At 44.9% G+C, this 17875-nt stretch overlaps 1 protein-coding gene across 7 annotated transcripts in view; it reads left to right on the top strand.

The window, feature by feature from the left end:
* Positions 1 to 17875, top strand: part of CRIM1 (cysteine rich transmembrane BMP regulator 1) — a 192891-nt gene that overhangs the window by 157671 nt on the left and 17345 nt on the right. For 5 of the 7 annotated variants that reach the window (XM_043604183.1, XM_043604181.1, XM_043604178.1 and 2 more), the window contains one exon: positions 2702 to 2923. The exons of the other annotated variants lie outside the window; for them this stretch is intronic. In XM_043604183.1, coding sequence (XP_043460118.1) covers positions 2702 to 2923 — 222 coding nt within the window. The remainder of the gene's footprint in view (positions 1 to 2701; positions 2924 to 17875) is intronic. 7 annotated transcript variants of the gene reach the window in all.

The following is a 17875-nucleotide window of genomic DNA, read 5'->3' as shown; positions in this document are numbered from 1 at the left end:
TATCAGTATTCCAAACATTCCTCTTATATTTGAATAAGAGCATTTCTGGAATACTATTATTTTAAAATAAGTCACCTGACCCATAATTGATCTTCCTGAACTTTCCATTCATTGTTATGTTGCAGCAATTTTAAAGACTCTTAAAATGCAAAACATCATTTTCTTCACAGTGAATTTTAACAGTAGTGTTGATAAAGGGTGTATTTCACATCTGGAAAAAGACCATCCCTAATCTTAGGATGTTTGCCTCCTAACGTAGTCCAGAAAGGAGACATATGTACAATTAGAAGAGTTGTGTCCCTCCTGATGATTGTTTCCCCCAGGGTGCCCTGTTATGCCTTCTGTCCTTCCACTTTCCCCCTCCTCTAGCCTGGGTTTAGAGCAAGGTCTGGAAACAAATGGGTTCACCAAGATCGAGCATCCTTGCAGGTGGCAATTCTTCGCCAAAGTAAGAAAGAGAATGGAATAACACTTCTTTCTTTTTAAAGGTTTATTAAATTCTCTTTCATCCTTTACTGTTTAGAGTTTGAAAGAAGCATAGCACAGAAGAGAGAGGGAGGTAGAATAGAAATAAAAGGAATGGATGAGCGCCAACCAAGGAATTGGTAAAAACGAAGTTTAGGAGTCAGTATTTGTAATCAAAAGTATAAAGATGGGGTCTCTGGAGCGGGAGGAAAATAGGAAGAGAGGCCCAAAGAAGGAAGATACCATGGGCAAGATTCCCAGATGACCTGGTCAGCTAGGGTTTGGTTAGGGGTCTCCTGCCCGGGGGAAGGAGCCCCCAGAATCTGCATCTCCGCCCTGGCTCCTGTTCCAGCACTGACAGCAGCTACCAGTGTCCCCCAGGGTCTTCTCTAGGCCTCAACAAGAGGCCTCCAGACTCTAGAGTATTCATTTCACTCGGTACTTCTTAGCTCCATCACTGCTGTCCCTGTCCTCTTCTAAATTTTTAGACATGAGGGTGGATACTGCTTGCAAGAGCTAAGCTGTCATAACCCAGAGGACCCTCAGGGCAAAATTATCCCTGGAAATGGATGACCCTGAAAAGGTCACTGAGAAGGGAATCCCAAACCCCCCATTTTTAACCCATATGGAATTCATCTATGGAACCAGCCCTAAAGTTGGACCGAGAGCACATTTGGAGCAGTGGAACCAATGTCTCTTTTTCACTTGGGAATACCTTTGGGACTGGCAGTAGGAGATATGGTTCCATCACTTCCAGGAGAGGGCATGGCACCCATTCCATTTTTTGTTTTGTTTTGTTTGGTTTTGTTTTGTTGCCCAAAACAAAGCAACTGCCTTGCTCCTCAGAGAGGCTCTTGTCAAATCAAACTTGTTGACTGTAGGACGTATTCGTGAGGTGGATGGAAGGAGAATGTGTTGGCTGTAGGACGTATTCTTGAGATGGATGGAAGGAGAATGTGACATTTAGAGCTTCTACACCACTGTGATAACTGCCTATCTTAGTTCTGTTTTGTGACTGAAAATAGCAGACTTCGTGAGACTGATTCCAAGAGGAGGATATGATCATTCTTTTGACCATGTGGCCACTGAGAAAATGTAGAGGTTTGCCAGGTAGGACATCATGGCTTTTTCCAAGCTCTTAACTGGTGAAGGTGGTTGCAAGTGCTTTCTCTTAGCAGCATTGTCACATTTCTGAACTAGGAACCTCACTATCCTGTTTTTCTTTGTTCTACCCCAGTCAGGTTTCTGCTTGAGGTTACAGCTTTTCTTGTGATTTCAATGGATGCCAAGACCCAAAGAGATAACTGGGTTTTCTGGTAACATTCTTTTCTGTTTCAAGTTTGACCTGAGAACCCTCTGGTCAAAGTCTTTAACAAAGGCACAGACGACTTGCAGATGATGTGGGTGCCTCCTTATTGAGTAATTTAGATTTCCCATTATCTCTTAGCCATTAACGTGAATGCCTGAACATTGGGATGTTACAAATGGGTGTTTTGAAGGTGCAGTGAAGGTCTGTTTGGATATCGATTGGTTAAGACTGCACATAGCTGCATGTAAGAGGAGAAACCCAGGTACATTTTTTAGACAGATAGAAGTTTCTTTTACATACATTACAAGAAGTGAGGAGGCAGGTGTTTATCGGCATTGATCATTGTCTTAGATACGTAGAGGTCCATCTTCTACAGGTACGATAAGGATATTACAGCTACAGACAACACACTCATATTCCAGGCGGGAGGAATGTGAGAGTTGCACCACATCTGCGCTTTATTAGGAAAGCGGAAGCTTTCCCAGAAATCCCTCCATTAGCCATTAAGTCCCATTAGCCACAACCAGGTGACAGGGCCACCCTTAGTTGCAGGGGAGACTGGAAAAGCAGGGAGCAGGATCGTCTTGTTTGACTTACACCTGTTGTGATCCAAACCCTCCACCACCCACCCCACCCCCCAAAACCAGGATTTGGGTAAACTACAGAGGAAGAGTAGAGAGGATGTTGTACAGACAACTAACAGAATCTTGGTAACAGGTCTTTTGTGGTCCTTATTGTCTTGCGTTCCAAATTCAAGACCCTGCCCAAGTCAGACTTGCCATTTCATTCCTGAGTCACTTTTATAGGAGGCACACCAAACCACAGTGACTGAGTGTGCTTTTTATGAGACACGGTGAAATTCGCTATGTTGCACAGGTGGCCTATAGCATCTCCTTTTCTCTGCTGACCTTATGTTCGTTTTTCCAGATGAACCTCTTCAGCCTTCCTCATCCCATAATGAGAGCGTGCCTAGTTACTGCAAAAATGATGAAGGGGATATATTCCTGGCAGCTGAGTCCTGGAAGCCTGACGTTTGTACCAGCTGTGTATGCATGGATAGCGTAATTAGCTGTTACTCTGAGTCTTGCCCTTCAGTATCCTGTGAAAGACCTGTTTTGAGGAAAGGCCAGTGTTGTCCCTACTGCATAGGTAAGACCACGAAAAAAAATCTTGGGTTTCTACCATTGGCCACTAAATCTACATTGACAGCCATTTGCCTAGATCAGTTAATGTTTCTGACATGTCACACAGAGCCAAAGCGCTAGTTTCAGAAGGGTGATGGGGAAGACGTGTTCGCAAGGTAAAACATATTAAGAATAAAGAAATGCTCTCTCAGAATGCCATGATGTGATAGCACTGTCATGTTCTATTGGGCTCCTTTGCTGTTCCAGGATTTTCAATATTCAGCTCCCTTTCTCCACCCTGTTATTTACAGCGGTCTTTCTGTTCACAGAGAAACACCATGTCCCATATTAAGGTACACTTAGCACATAGAGCTCGCTGCTGCCTTGACATCAACTGAATACCAAATACTGATTTAGTGTCCCTGGTATTCCTCTGTCTGCTGACACTTAGTTGATTCCATTTAAACCAAGCAGTTGTCCATGTTGAGGGCTTTCGGGACACAAAGTGAGGCCTGAGAAACTGACAGAATCCTCTCCTTATGACCCATGGGGATACAGCTTTTCAGCAGGAGACATATGTATGTTTGCCCCTGACGTCTATACTGAAATCAGTCCTATGGATATAAGCCAGATGCTGTTCTGGAGTCCAGAAGGCAAGGCTCAGACAGCTGGCAACTCTAATAAAAGCACAGTCCCCACTCCCAAGGCTCTCACTCTCTTTCATTGCTTTTGTATTGAGTAGAGCTCATGAAGTCAAGTGAAAGACAATGTATGCTTCTCAAGCCAGTAATGAACGTGTAATCAGAGTAGCAGGTGAAAAATTAGGCAAGCCGTATTAATTGCATGTACTGTGCATTTACTGTTGGAGAGTCTTGCATGCTTTCCAGATACAAGTAATTCTGTATATTTGGGATGATACTTGAGGAATAGGAGATGATCTAGCCACAGTGCTTTGTACCAGTTTCCAAAGGAGAACCGATGAATGGCACTCAGGTACCTGTTGGCCACAACTCAAGCTTATCAGGACAGCTCCCTCTCCTTGACTGTGTGACCTCTGGCCACAACAGGAGGCCACTTCCTCCGAGTCTTATTTTGTGTGTTGGTATATAAGAGATGCAGAGATTCTAAAAACACAATTTCTTCCCTCAGGAATTTTACAGCTAGATTTTTCTCAGTATAATGGCCATAGAGTATTAAAATGTATGTTTGAAAGCTGGACTCCCTTTTTTTTTTTTTTTTTTTAATTTTTTTTTTCAACGTTTATTTTTGGGACAGAGAGAGACAGAGCATGAACGGGGGAGGGGCAGAGAGAGAGGGAGACACAGAATTGGAAACGGGCTCCAGGCTCTGAGCCATCAACCCAGAGCCCGATGCGGGGCTCGAACTCACGGACCGCGAGATCGTGACCTGGCTGAAGTCGGACGCTTAACCGACTGCGCCACCCAGGCGCCCCTCCTTTTTTTTAATAGAGTGACCACTTATGTAATTTATTCTTCAAACCATGATGCTTTTGAGAGAGAAACAGGGGCTGTTAATTATGATGGGACAACAGCTCTAGACCAGGAGTATCTGAAGCAGATCAGGACCTACGGTTGCCCTACCTTTTAGTGACCAACACATTGGGTTCTTCTGTAATACCCATAAGCTTCCTAGCCCCCAAGTGGAGCCAAAAACAATGTGTCAAGTCATACATCCAACTTAGTGCTGCTTATTTTTTCAAAGAGCTGACCGGAATTTAGACAAAAAAAAAAATGGCACTGCCTTTGGTGAGATATAAATAAAAGGCGTAACTAGGCCACCATTTCAGGCTAGGGGATTAGCAGAAAGGAGAAATGTACAACCACTACAACTGCCACTACCATATTTAAATATCAAAACTCCAGTACAGGGGTTTTATGAATCCACCAGGGGCACTTGGATCATACTTAGAAAAGAAACCAGGGCCCAGGAGGCTGAGAATTCCATGTTACCTTCAGAGGAAAGATCTGACAGTGAGTCTCTTGTGTGTTGAAACTTCTCAGATTATTTTGTTTAGATAAAAAAAGTTCTTGTGTTTTGCTGCTTAACCGGTAAATTTGTAATTAGTAAATTACTGAACTAGTACATTTGTTTGCATATAATAAATAGGAAATCACTTCTTTTTCAAAGCCAATGTGACAAATTTAAACTCATGAAAAGAAACCTAGAAGCAAGAGTAGTCTATGTCTTTCTCGGTTTTGTTTTTTGGTTTTTGGTTTTTTGTTATTTGTGGGGCTTTGGGGTTTGCTTTTGTTTTTGATTGGTTTGTTTGGTTGTTTCTTTGGCCTTCATATTTCCTCTTCCAATTCTTGCATGATTTAAACTGTACATTCTTCTTTAGTGTGGACAGTTAAATGCCACTTTGGTCCACATTTTTTACTTTGATTTTAAGTTAGTTTGCAAGCACTTTCACTACATTTTTGTTCATACAAGCTCATAATAATAAAGTGAAATTGTGTTTCAGTGGCAGGTGTAATTGTATTATATATAAATCTAAGGCTTATCTTCAGGAGAACAAATTGGGGAGACTGAAGATTTGATGAGTAATACTGTATACTTTTATTCATTCATCTTAATGCTTCATACATGTTGTTCTATTATTAAAATAGTCACTGAGCCCCTTCTGTATACATCATACATATTTTGCAAGTAGCCTTATTGGATTAGTCTTCATCCTTTCTCCCCCTTACGTCCAAGCCTACAAAGTCAAGTTCAGTCCCTGACTGTGATATGGAGATTCCCTATCTGACTCTCCAGTTAGCTCCCTTGGCCTCTTCAGGCTTGTTCTCTTATCAGCTTCCCGTCAGCCTGGTCCCTTGTAAGGGCTCCAAGCCCGGCAGCACTAGCACCCCGCAGGCAGTTACCGGCTGTGCCTCAGTGGCAAAGCTTGCATCACCATCCAGAGATCACTACCAAAGAAAAAGACAGGCCATCATTTTGCATGTCCTAAAGCACCACGTTATTTGTCCAGGAGGTGCAGAGGACCAGTGCTTGCACAGTCTCCTGCTTTGGGCTCTCTCTGTTTGAAACCAGCTCTTCTTAACGTAGATAATCTGTTCCCGGGGCCACGTGTGCCTCACCCCACCCAGCCTGCAGTGCTGACCTCACCATGGCCATGGGTCCCTGAGTGTACTAATTAGATCTCTCAAATACAGATTTCCAAAAACCTCAAACCTGCTTTTAATCTGACCTTTTTTTGTAGTGATAAAACCCCTAACCAAAAGCATGCTTCCTTCACCTTGCAAAGTATCCTTTTCTCTTACCGTAAGAGAATTGAAAAGTGGTGATCCTACGAAAAGTACTATAATTACGAATATTTGTGTTCTTTTCAGCTAAATTATCAAGTCACTAATGCGCAATGATAATGCTTCTCTTTTGATGTGTGAAGGCCTCATATTATGTGTGCTAATTTAATAGAATGTGTAATACAGACATAATTAATAGGATTGATGATTAATTTTGAGAAGTGAACAGCTTTGTCTCATTACGATAATACCCATCATTTGGGAATTCATCCTCGTACTAGAAAGAAACTAAGTAGTAATTACCCAATCATTTTAGTGAAACATTTTCTGATTCCCTAATTTTTTTATATTCCAGTTTCCTACGCAAATACACACGAATTTAGATTTTATTTTCAGAGGCTTTTTGACTGTTACGATGGCTTACAGGATGGGGGGAGCAAGAATCAAAAGATGAGCTGAGCGCATAAATCAGGTGAAGATAAAAGGTGTGGTGGGAATTGTAATGTGTGATGGCAGATTTGATACGTGGTTTCTCATAAACAGCAGATGCCCTCACCGTGACACACTTCACCACGCACACGTGGCCTTATCACTGACTGTATCCCACATGCCATTCCGGACCCTTCCTAGAGCAAAAAGAATTCCAGTGAGGTTTTTATTCCATCTCTTCTCCATGACAGTTAACAATCCAGCCCTCACACAGTCAGTGCCTGTGGGGATGCCTGCCCTGAGGGTGATGCCCTGACCCCATGCATCCCCCTCGCTCTGCTCTGATGTTCGTGTTGGTGATGCTTTTGCCGAGAGCCAGACAGCTTCTGTGCGGGGCACCATCAGCATTCCAGTGGACCCTCAACCACGTGCAGGGGTTTAGTCATTCCCGGGCAAATACTATAAAGAGCGCTACATTCATCATGAAGATTTTTCTGAATTCAGCTCATGGGGTCTCCAAGCCTATATTGTTGCAGCATCATGCCTGCTCTTGACTTTGGACATTAAGATGCACAGGTGTGCCCCTCGATCGAGCCAGTCTGAACGGGACCATTCTCGGGTAGGCAGCCCCTGTGTTGGCCCAGTCCTGTTATTACTTAGTGCGTACAATATCGTCTCGAAACTCAGGATTTGGCAGCTATGTATTTATTTCTTTGTAACCATGTGTTACTTTAGAAAATATTTGAGGTCAGATATTTAAAGTCCTGTTTGCTGGCTGGAAATCTGTGAGTCTGTGCATCTTTTTCACTTGAGAAGTTTTTGTCAAAGGTTAGTCGCTTGAGTGTATTTGTGTATTTGTGTGTTTGTGTATTGCGTGTATTTGTATACGAGAGGTATGAAATTGTGTATTTGTATGTTATGAAAGTGTACATACAAGTTATAAAATGTGTACGTGTGATGTGAACAAAGTTAAGATACCCCGATTATATATCTTTAAGTCTAGTATCTTCTAAGTGTTGCTAAGTATCCTGTATCTTTAAGAGTCTGTGAAAATGATTTTCCTGCAGACTGATTAGAGATTAGCTATTTTTATATTTATTATATATAAATATTTGAGGTAGAGCTTTTATGTGGAATCAAGGTGGCTTGGCACACTCACTGGTTGCGATGGTTATCATTCTATTTCCTCTCTATTGTGATCTTCAATTAGAAGATGATGAATAATGTTTCTCCTTAATAGAGGCGCTATCTATAGTTTTTATCAAGTCAGTCTATTATACAGCATTCATTTTGTTTAGTTTTCTGTTTATGATAATGTTAACTTGTTTAGCTATCTCTCCTTAGAGATTACAAATATCAATAGTATCTCTTTGGAACATCTGTTGATCGTTGTGTATTTAACTCCGCCCAGGAATCAAACATAGCAAATACTTAATTCCTCATCTCTAAGACATAAGTTAAGTCACACACACACACACACACACTGGTGAGGGTACTTAAGTCGACACGGCGTGAGCGCTCACTTGGGTCAGTACAGTTATAGCTCTTCTAACAGAGTGCAGCTGATCTGGGCCACATGCCAAATCGATTTGATCGCTCCCTTGAAAGATGGCACCTGCCTTTCTGCAAGAGGTGGTGTACCTTGTCCTGCACTCTTACCTTAATCGCCCACCACTGCTTCATCACCATTTGTGGTCCGTGTGGAGACAGCGTACTTTCTAAGGCCCCGTAGCACAGCTGCTTGGGGCAGTGTGGCACCCACACACCTCAGAGCTTCCCAGTCCCTTTCATGCTTCCGGGTGTCGCCAGGGGAGAGAAAATGCAGCTCTTTTGGTTTTTGTTTACTTTGAGAGGCCAGGCCCATTTGAGGAGTCCGTGAACTTGCGGTGCACAATCCACCGCGAGTCCAGAAACAGAGCCCATGGCATCTGTCATCAGGGCACATCACCGTCAGGAAGAGCCCCGTCTGCTTCCCGCACACCCTTCAGAGCTCTGGGCTCCTGAGGTCCCAACACGGCAACCCAGGTGGTCCCAGAAGGTGCCGATGTGATTAAACAGAAGGGAAGGGGAGCCGGATGCTTTTCTGCGTGCTGTTTAGAGGGTGAACGGCTGCAGACGTTCTGGTTGTCACGTGCTGTACTGACTTTGGAATGGGTCTCAAGTTGCCGCAGCAGAAGTAAAGAGTGATTGGTTTCAGCTGGTCTACCCTGCACCCTGGGAAGCACCTCATCCTACTCATGCCATATGCAGCTTTCTCTTTGCACCTCAGTGTCCTAGGCCTTAGCTGTGTAAACAGAAATTCCAGTGGTTCCAGCTGGGTAAACCTCCAAGTGGCATTGTCCTTATCTGGGCACCAGCACAGTCTTATTTTCAAGAGGTCTGTTGCACAGAAGGGAGCCTGGCACTGGTGTCTTCGCCTCTTGTTTCTGTCCAGGAGACCAACCCTGATTTTGGACTCTCGAGTGGTTGGGGGAAAGACCCCCCCCCCCTTCCCCCAATATGGAAGGTTATTTCTGATAAGGAAATGTATTCAGACCTGAAGTCACTCAGCAGACCCTCTGGAGGCTGCTGGCGGGGTGTTCAGACGTTGGGCTGTGACGGCAGGACCCGCTCTGGGTAGTCCAGTGGCTTCCTCCTCAAGGTTTGCGTAACAGAATTCTGTACTCTTTTACATGGAAAGCTTCCCTTAGGTCATAAAGCAAGTATTATGTTTTCCTTATCTTCATTTTTCATTGTTTCTGCCTTTTACACTACATTATGTGTTTTCAAAATGGTTTCTGTATATAATCTCCATGAAGGATTGTAGGCCTTGTAAGAGATGGGACCTCAGTTCAAGTTGAAAATGGAATATTTCCTTGAGCTTCCATCCATGAAGTGCTTAATCGACCCACAGCAGACACTTAATGCATGGATTAAGTCCCATTACTGAAAAATTCTGTCCTCTGCATGCTGTGGGAATCAGCCACACGTCCTCGTGTTTACCAGTTTGAGGAGGTTTCTGTTCGTAGAACTCAGGAAAATTTATAATTTTTCCAGTAACTTTATTTCCTATTTTCTCTAGTATGTTGAATAAACCTGAAAGGCCTCTTTGGCTTTTATAAATGCACCTAGACTCCCACCCCAAGAAACAGAATAAAATAAAACACAAATGGACTTCCAAGAAGGGTCTTAAAATGGTTGTCAGGTCTGCTTTCAAAGTATTTTAAGACATACAGAGAGGTAAGTGTTTGCCTACATGGCAATATTTGTCTCAGGTTTTGGTTTCTGTTTGTTTTGGTTTTTTGGTCTTTGTTTTTTTTTTACAAAAATGAGTTAAGAGCAGATGTTTTATTTACTAGAAGCCAAATGTTATAAGGTACTCAGGTTTTGAGTCAAATCAATAAATATTTTTTGCATTTTTTAGCCAAAAACATTTAATCATGTGCTGATAGGATTACAATGTATTAGATCTCTGCCTCTCTGAAATTATCTAGACCACCTGCATCTGATTTTAGCAAGACATCAGTTGCATTCTGCTTTTCCATTCTTTTTCCAGTCAAGTAAGGCCCAGCGGGCCAGCACGTTCAAACTCCACCCTCATCTGTGCCCACCAGCCTCCGTGAGTCGCTTAGTGACCTGTGAATTATTTGCTCGGATTCCTTCAGCGTTGTGGTTTGTTTCCTCTTTACGTAAACAAAAGTAAAGCTGGTTTCTCAAACAGGAGGCACACACAATCGATCTCTTCTCCAAAGGGAGAGTTCATGCCCAGCATGTGCCCACCTTTGGGATATGGAAATGAAGGGGATATCACAAGCAGGGGATTTGGGTATTTTACTGGCTAAAAGAAGATAAAATATAATAGTAGCGTTCTCTTCCTCTGCGGCAGTTAGAGAAAGGTCGCTGCAGTGCCACGTTAAATTTATAAGCTAAAATGTTTGAAAGTACCTCCCGGGCACTTCCTCAGGTCAGCTGCGTCCCTGGTGGTTCTTGACTGCCTCTTCCACTCCCTTGTCTGAATCCCCTGTTCCCCGTAGGGTGCCCTGTGGCTTCTCACACCTGCCGAAATGATCACACTAACGCTCTCTATAAGTCCCTGGGTGGCAAACTTAGGATACCAGATAGCAGTATAACATTGTTAGCATGGCCTGCAGTTGGCCTGTGGGTCTGGACCTGGGAACCTGGGAAGCTGATGAGATCCACCAGATCCAGGAGCCTCTCGTCAAGGGTGGAGACCTCATCTGCCTTGTGCACCGCTGCGTCTCCAGCGTGCCAGCGTTCAGGGCCGTGCTGTGCACAGCAGTGTGGCAAAAGGACAAAGCACCCCTCTCCACTACTGCCAGGGATTACTTTGCAGTAGTATTTAATCCGAGAGTCAGAACTGCATTTAGTTTCTTGGCCTGGGATCCCAGAGCAAATTACTTTTCAGGACTCTAAACAGTACCCTGGAGATTGGAGAGAGCTGATGCCTTTGGTAAACCCACCTGCTTTCCTCCCAGGAAGTGACTCCCACACTGACACTCTGCCTTCAGGACTGCCACACCCGCATTTAGAACCTCCAGTGTCTACACAGGAAAGTTGTCTCCTGACAGCAGTTGAAGAGTCGAGTAGAGTGTAGTTTCAAGGGCATCTTACTTTTCAGATCCGTCCACAGAGGCAAGTGGGGGAAACAACCAGGAGATGCTTCCTTTTCAGAGGCCAATGTATATCCCTCATCATGGTCAGGGTCAGAGGCAGAGCAAGGCCTGAGCTCCCATATCGGGGGCTTCTGAAACACTGAATGGACCTTTATAGAGGAAGCAAACAACACAGCTGTGCATTCTGGGGTTTCCCCCACCTGTTAATTAGCTTTATGGTGTAATGGGAAGATAGCTTGAGAGCAAAAGCAAAGTCCCAACTTTAACAGCCTGTTAAGACTTCTTATCTTTAAAAGAAGTGAGATGGTGAAGTTTAAACAGTGGGAGAAGTCAGCTTGAAAGGAGTTAACATTTCAAGGCCTTTGCTGCTTCTTCCTCCCCTTTTGTAGGAACCAGAATCAGGGAAACTGGAAAGAAAAACAAAAATGCAGAGTTCTCCAAACTGCCCCCACGGAAAGACATGGCATACTTTTATCGTAGTCATCCGTGATGCAATATAATGTTGCTTATATTTGAGTCCAAAAGAGACAAGACCCGTGTCTGTGCGCTGAGTCACACGACCCCACAGAAGGAGCTGCTGTGCACGAGTTCTCCGGGTGCCTGATGCGGCGTTGGTGAGGACTCCAGCACCAGGTCTCCTTCCTACAGTAGAGACTTTGTTTCTGAAGGAGGCCCAAAGTCCTTCCAAGCCTGGTCTCACGGATGAGAGAGGCCAGAGCCGAGGAAACAAAATACCAGAGCTGCTCTAAACCAAGGAGTGGCCATAAAATAGTAACTGTCTTCATTGCATGGGTCAAAACCTGGCCGTGGACGTCTCTGCCAAAGGAAAATTCCAGAGCTGTGTGAGGCAAGGGCAGTATTGCTGGGATACGTTTATAGCCCTCTGCAGTGACTGCTTAGAAGAGGAGCACATTTGTTTGGATATATAACTCCTGATGTGTTTGTCCTAAAAATAACCTGATTATATTAGTGTCATATCTCATGTTTTTCTTGGAACGTTCTCCTCTAATCCTCTTCTTCCGAGAGAGATGTTAAATAGAGATGTGCCTGAGAAAGGCCATGGGTCCTCAGTAACCACTTCGTTATCTCTGTTCCTCTGTAGGACTGTGCCAGATACGTGAGGCAGTCAGTTAAAAGGTAGATTACCTTTGAAGACAAAAACCTTAAGCCCCAACAAATGTAAGGGGTAGGAAAAGTGCCCATTTGCTAGGTAGTAAGTCATAACCACGTTCATGTGTCTGACACAAGGAGGTATCCTCCCTGAGGTTATCCTACTGGGTACATGGTGGGCAGAAGGTGTGGGGACTATGCAGCCGCACCTACAATGTTCCCGTCCTGGCCTTGCCACCTCCTTGCCATGTGTCTTGGGCAAGTCATGTAACTTCCCCTTGCCTCACTTCTCTGAGAAATGGGGGTAATATCCTGTCCCCTTGGGCTGTGGAGATCAAAACGGAACTGGCTCATATAAATCAGCACAGTGGCCCATACATAGTAGGCATTCAGCAAATGGATTACTATTATTGGATATCAAAGAATAAAAATCATGTCATTGTCAGTGTAAACAAACCAGTGGGAGTGATAAATAGAACAGTCAAATGGCATGGCCCACTCAATAGCCAAATATAAACTGTGTAGACCACTTTTAGTTGAAGGTTCCCATGTCTCCGTTTCTACATCCTTCTTCAGCCAAAGTGCTTAAAATGCTTTTGTATGTACTTCCAACTAGACTGTGCTCTTTCCCCTAAAAGACTATGGCGACTTTATGAGTTAGAACCTCAAATTACATAGAACGGCCACCACGTCTTCCTGTAAACCGACTCATTTCTAAAACTCTCTGGCCATTCTCAGATTCACCCAAATGTGCCGTGGAAGGAGGTGTTACAACCAGTAACCCGGAAAAGAAAGGGCCTGTAAGAAACAGGAGGCTCCAGAATCCGTCAGCCAGCACAAATGACTCCATGCTCTCAGGCCTCTGTTTAGATCTTTGTCTTTCAGGTGACATGTAGTCAAAAGCAGAAATATTTGTATAAAGCCTCATTAACCAAACTCTAGTTGATTAATCTGGGCCACGTAGCAGCCACCCTGGAAACGATTAATCAGGGCCCTCCTAAACCAAGAATCCTTCATTTATTTCACCCGAAAATTCAGTAGAGTCTTAAAGGTGACTTCGCTTTAAAATGTGTTTGAAGAAACAGACGAAATGTATCGATTTTGTGTTCAAACTGGTCAGTTGTGGAGATACCGTAGAAAACCACTCCTTGCAAGCAGTGGAGGGGAAGTGTCTCCCCGTTCCTGTCTCTGAAATGGGTCTCTAATCGTGGCTTGAAGTGCCTGTCCTCAAGCTTGCCACTCCTGGCAAGATGCACGCACAGCTAACCGTGGCTTACCCCGAGGCAGCACGTTGGAACCAGCATGGCCTTTCCCTGAAGGCATTGTCTTCTTTCCAGAGAGGACCGGGCACATTGGAGACCACATGAAGAAGGTTCTGTGTGTTTCTGGAATAGAAGGAAAGGATCCAACCATTAAGTAGACCTCGTAAAGAACTCGAGCCTTGCAGTCAGATGGAGTCAGGGTGTATGTGGGCTCCACCACTTACTGGTTTGGTTACATCAGGTCCCTTCCGCCCTCTAAATCTGTGTTTCCCCAAGAGTAGACTAGACTGCCCTACCTCTCGGGGTTTCCGCGAGCCCAGATGGCGTGAAGCCCTTCAGCACCATGGATGCTCGGCAGGTGCTCTTGGGTCCTTCAGTATTTGGCTTCTAGATCCTTCTTTCAGAACCATCCGGTGTTTCTCTTTATCTCTGCCATCTGCCTCTTCTGACCTTCAGTCTTTAAGAAGGTCAGCTCTGAGAGTGCTGGTCGCTCGGTTCTTAGATCTCTTGGACTTCTGAGCAGACTTTGAGGTCCCTCAGTCCTGCGGCCAAGTCCCTTCCAGGGTCTTTTTTGAGGCACTGGGCCCCTTTTAACTCTCTGCCACCCCCAAGGAGAGACTCCTTCTTTGAGGCGGGGCTACCAGCTACCAGTCTACTGGCATCTATCTCTCCATCCTACCCACCACCCCCCCCCCAGGTTTTTTCCCAGTTTTATTGAGAAAGAATTGACGTAGATCACTGTGTAAGTTTAAGGCATACAGCATGATGGCTTGAGTTACGTATATTGCGAAATGATTACCACTACAGATTTAGTTAACATCTCATGGATGCAGTTAAAAAAATTTTTTTCTCCTCATGATGAGGACTCTTAGAATTTATTTCTTAACAACTTTGCCGTCTCCCACACAGCAGTCTAGTTAGCTGTAGTCGTCGTGTCGTACGTCACAACCCTGGCACATATTCATCTTATAACAGAAGTTTGTATCTTTTGACCACTTTCTCCACTTCCCCCTGCCCCCACCCCCCACCTCTGGTAACCACAAGTCTGATCTCTTCTGTGAATTTGTGTTTCATTTGTTAGTTTAGATTCCACAGTTCAGTGAGTTCATGTAGTGTTTGTCTATTTCACTTAGCATAAGACCTTCAGGGTCCATCCATGTTGTCACAAGTGGCAGGATTTTTTTCACTTTTTATGGCTGCATAATATTCCTGTGTGTGTGTGTGTGTGTGTGTGTGTGTGTGTGTGTGTGTGTGTATAAAACACAACTTCTTTGTCCATTCATCCATCGATGAATGGGTTGTTTCCAGGTCTTAGCTATTGTAAATAATGCTGCCATGAACATGGCACCCCCAGTTTTTTAGACCTACGAAGATAGCTTACTTTTTTTTTTTTTTTTTTAATTTTTTTTTTTACGTTTATTTATTTTTGGGACAGAGAGAGACAGAGCATGAACGGGGGAGGGGCAGAGAGAGAGGGAGACACAGAATCGGAAACAGGCTCCAGGCTCTGAGCCATCAGCCCAGAGCCTGACGCGGGGCTCGAACTCACGGACCGCGAGATCGTGACCTGGCTGAAGTCGGACGCTTAACCGACTGCGCCACCCAGGCGCCCCAGATAGCTTACTTTTAAAAAAATTATTTTAACGTTTATTTTTGAGAGAGAGAGACAGACAGAGCACGAGTGGGGGAGGGGCAGAGAGAGAAGGAGACACAGAATCCGAAGCAGGCTCCAGGCTCCAAGCTGTCAGCACAGAGCCGAACGTGGGGCTCAAACTCAGGAACCAGGAGATCATGACCTGAGCCAAAATCTGACGCTTAACCGACTGAACCACCCAGGTGCCCTGTAGACTTAGCAAAATAGCTTCGTAATCTCAAATTGGAATTAATTTAGGTGAAAATGACCTCGAAAGCGAGATACTTCTGAGGTAATCTGTGATGAGCAGAGCTTAAGTGGAATAGAGGGAAAATGGTGAAAGTACCTGAAAATTCAGTCCATGGCAGTCAGCCCCCTCCCTGAAGGGAACCGCTTTGCTGTGACCGCTGAAGCCCGGAGACGCTGGACCCATCTGAACCCTTCTCTGAGCCAGAAGGTGTGATGCATTTCACTGCCTGCCCTGTCATCACACTGCTACTTTGAGTTCTAAATCTTCATTGAATTTAGGAAAAGATACATTGTTGTTACAAAATCAAAGAACTTCAGTTTCACCCACTATGTAGTCAGAGTTCTTGGTTCAACCCATCACCTCCAAGGCGTTCAGAGTAGCTGCTCTCATACCGTTTTATAAATTTTCTTTTGGACAACGATCGCCTTCATTGTCCTGCCTGATGTTGTAGCTCAGGATTTGATCTTTGGCATTTCCTCCATGGCTTGGTTTTCCTACAGTCTGCTGAAATTCTCCAGAGTGTGGGCCAGTAGCATCCAGGAAGCACCATACCGCGTGGCCAGGTTCTTTAGAACCAGGCTCAGATTCAGCTCTTCCCCCTCAGTATTCTCGGGTGTGTCTTGGGGGGGGGGGGGGGGGGGGGTCACGTGCATAACGCATGCTTATGTGTCTGTGTGTTTGAGGTTTCCATTTCATATATTGCTGTCTCTTTATCAAAAGTAACTGATGTTCATTGTAAAAAAAAAAAAAAAAGTGAAGAGAAAAATTCACCCGATTGTACCAATTACTATTAACATTTTCATTTCTTTCTAGACAGTTTTTAATTTTCCTCCTTACAGATTGAGCTTAAACCCAAATGGTGCTTTTTGATAGCTGCACGGTACTGTCTCTCACGATTGCATCATGAGTCATTTAAACATTCTCTTATCATCAGACACAGGTTTTTCCCCTGACTTCTTGCTGTTATAAATAATACTGTGATGAACATCCACCAGAAAACACTTACTTTAGGCGTTTTCTGCTTATTTCCTTGGGATGGATTACTTGGAAGAATTAATGGCTCAAAGGGGTATAAACTCTGTAAAGTCCCATGAAGGGTACTGCCTGTTTTGCCTGTTACCCCACACACTGCGAGGGTGCTTTCCTACCTGAAGCTCCCAGTGACCGAAATTTGTCCTCTTTTACCTTGTTGCACCCCAGATTGGCTCTGTCCTGGCGGCAGCTTCATGGTCATGATCACGCAGAGAGGCTTAAGCGTTTGAGGAGCGATCCCTGCAGCCCTGACTGGCCCCCTGGAGTATCTGGGCGATCTGATAAGGCCTGACTGGGTCCCTGACCAACTCCCCAGCTGTTTGTTTGTTACAGCAGGGAAATGATTCCCGTACTGCAGTTACCTCTGCCTGGCCCCCCATGCAGTCCGGGCAGCCCTTCATCCCTCCTCCTCCCCAGCATCCAAATCCTGACAGTTTCTCAGAAACCTCCAGTGTAGCCTCGCCTGTCTGTCCGCGTCCATCCGTGCCGCCTTAACCTGGCCCACGTCACATCTCTGTGAGCAGTGTCCTCCTGCCCCATCCAGTTCCCCATCCAGCCCTCCATACGGCCCTTTTGCAGAGTCGTCCTCCCAGCACAGCTGGTACGGCCCCTCCCCTCCTCTCCGGGAAGGAATCTCAGTGGGTCTCTTGTTACACCTTCATCTCCAGCCACGGTGCGGGCACCCATGCACACTCTCCACCCCCCCCCCCAATACACACGCGCACTCTGTACAGCCTGACACCCTCACTGTTGGACACGCCATCCGCCACTCGCAGTGCCCTTCCTTCACCTTCTTCACCTTCTGCTGTTCCCTCCAAGTAAAACACGAACCGCAAGTCCCGAGCGATGCCTTCCCCGGTTCCCCGGCAGGTAGTCGCTTCGCCCTCCATGGTGTGCAGCTCCGTGTTAAATTCACGGAGGCAGCAGCTGCTGTGCTGTGGGGAGGAGTCCCATCCCCAGGCCTGTCCGACTACTTCTCTCCCGTCCTCCGGGTCAGGGTCATCGTGGTCATGCCTTCTTTCCCACAGATGAGAAAAGTGTGTAGAATCAGTGAGTGAATGTCTTTATAATGTTTACTATGTAATGTTTTTTAATGTCAGTGTCATTTTTATTTTATTATTTTTTAAATGTTTATTTTTTGAGAGAGAGAGAGAGAGAGAGAGAGAGAGAGAGAGATAGCATGAGCCAGGGAGGGCAGAAAGAAAGGGGGACAGAAAGTGCCCTCCGAGCTGTCAGCACAGAGCCCAATGCAGGGATCGAACTCACGAACCACAAGATCATGACCTTAGCCAAAGTCAGATGCTTAACCAACTAAGCCACCCAGGCGTCCTCAATGTAATTTTTTAACAGACCATTTTAGCTTTGTAGCATTAATTAAATATCTT

This window comes from Prionailurus bengalensis, chromosome A3 (assembly GCF_016509475.1).
Source record: "Prionailurus bengalensis isolate Pbe53 chromosome A3, Fcat_Pben_1.1_paternal_pri, whole genome shotgun sequence".
In the NCBI taxonomy this organism is placed as follows: domain Eukaryota; kingdom Metazoa; phylum Chordata; class Mammalia; order Carnivora; family Felidae; genus Prionailurus; species Prionailurus bengalensis.
Note: the sequence above shows the minus strand (reverse complement) of the source record. Positions and strands in the feature narration are given on the sequence as shown.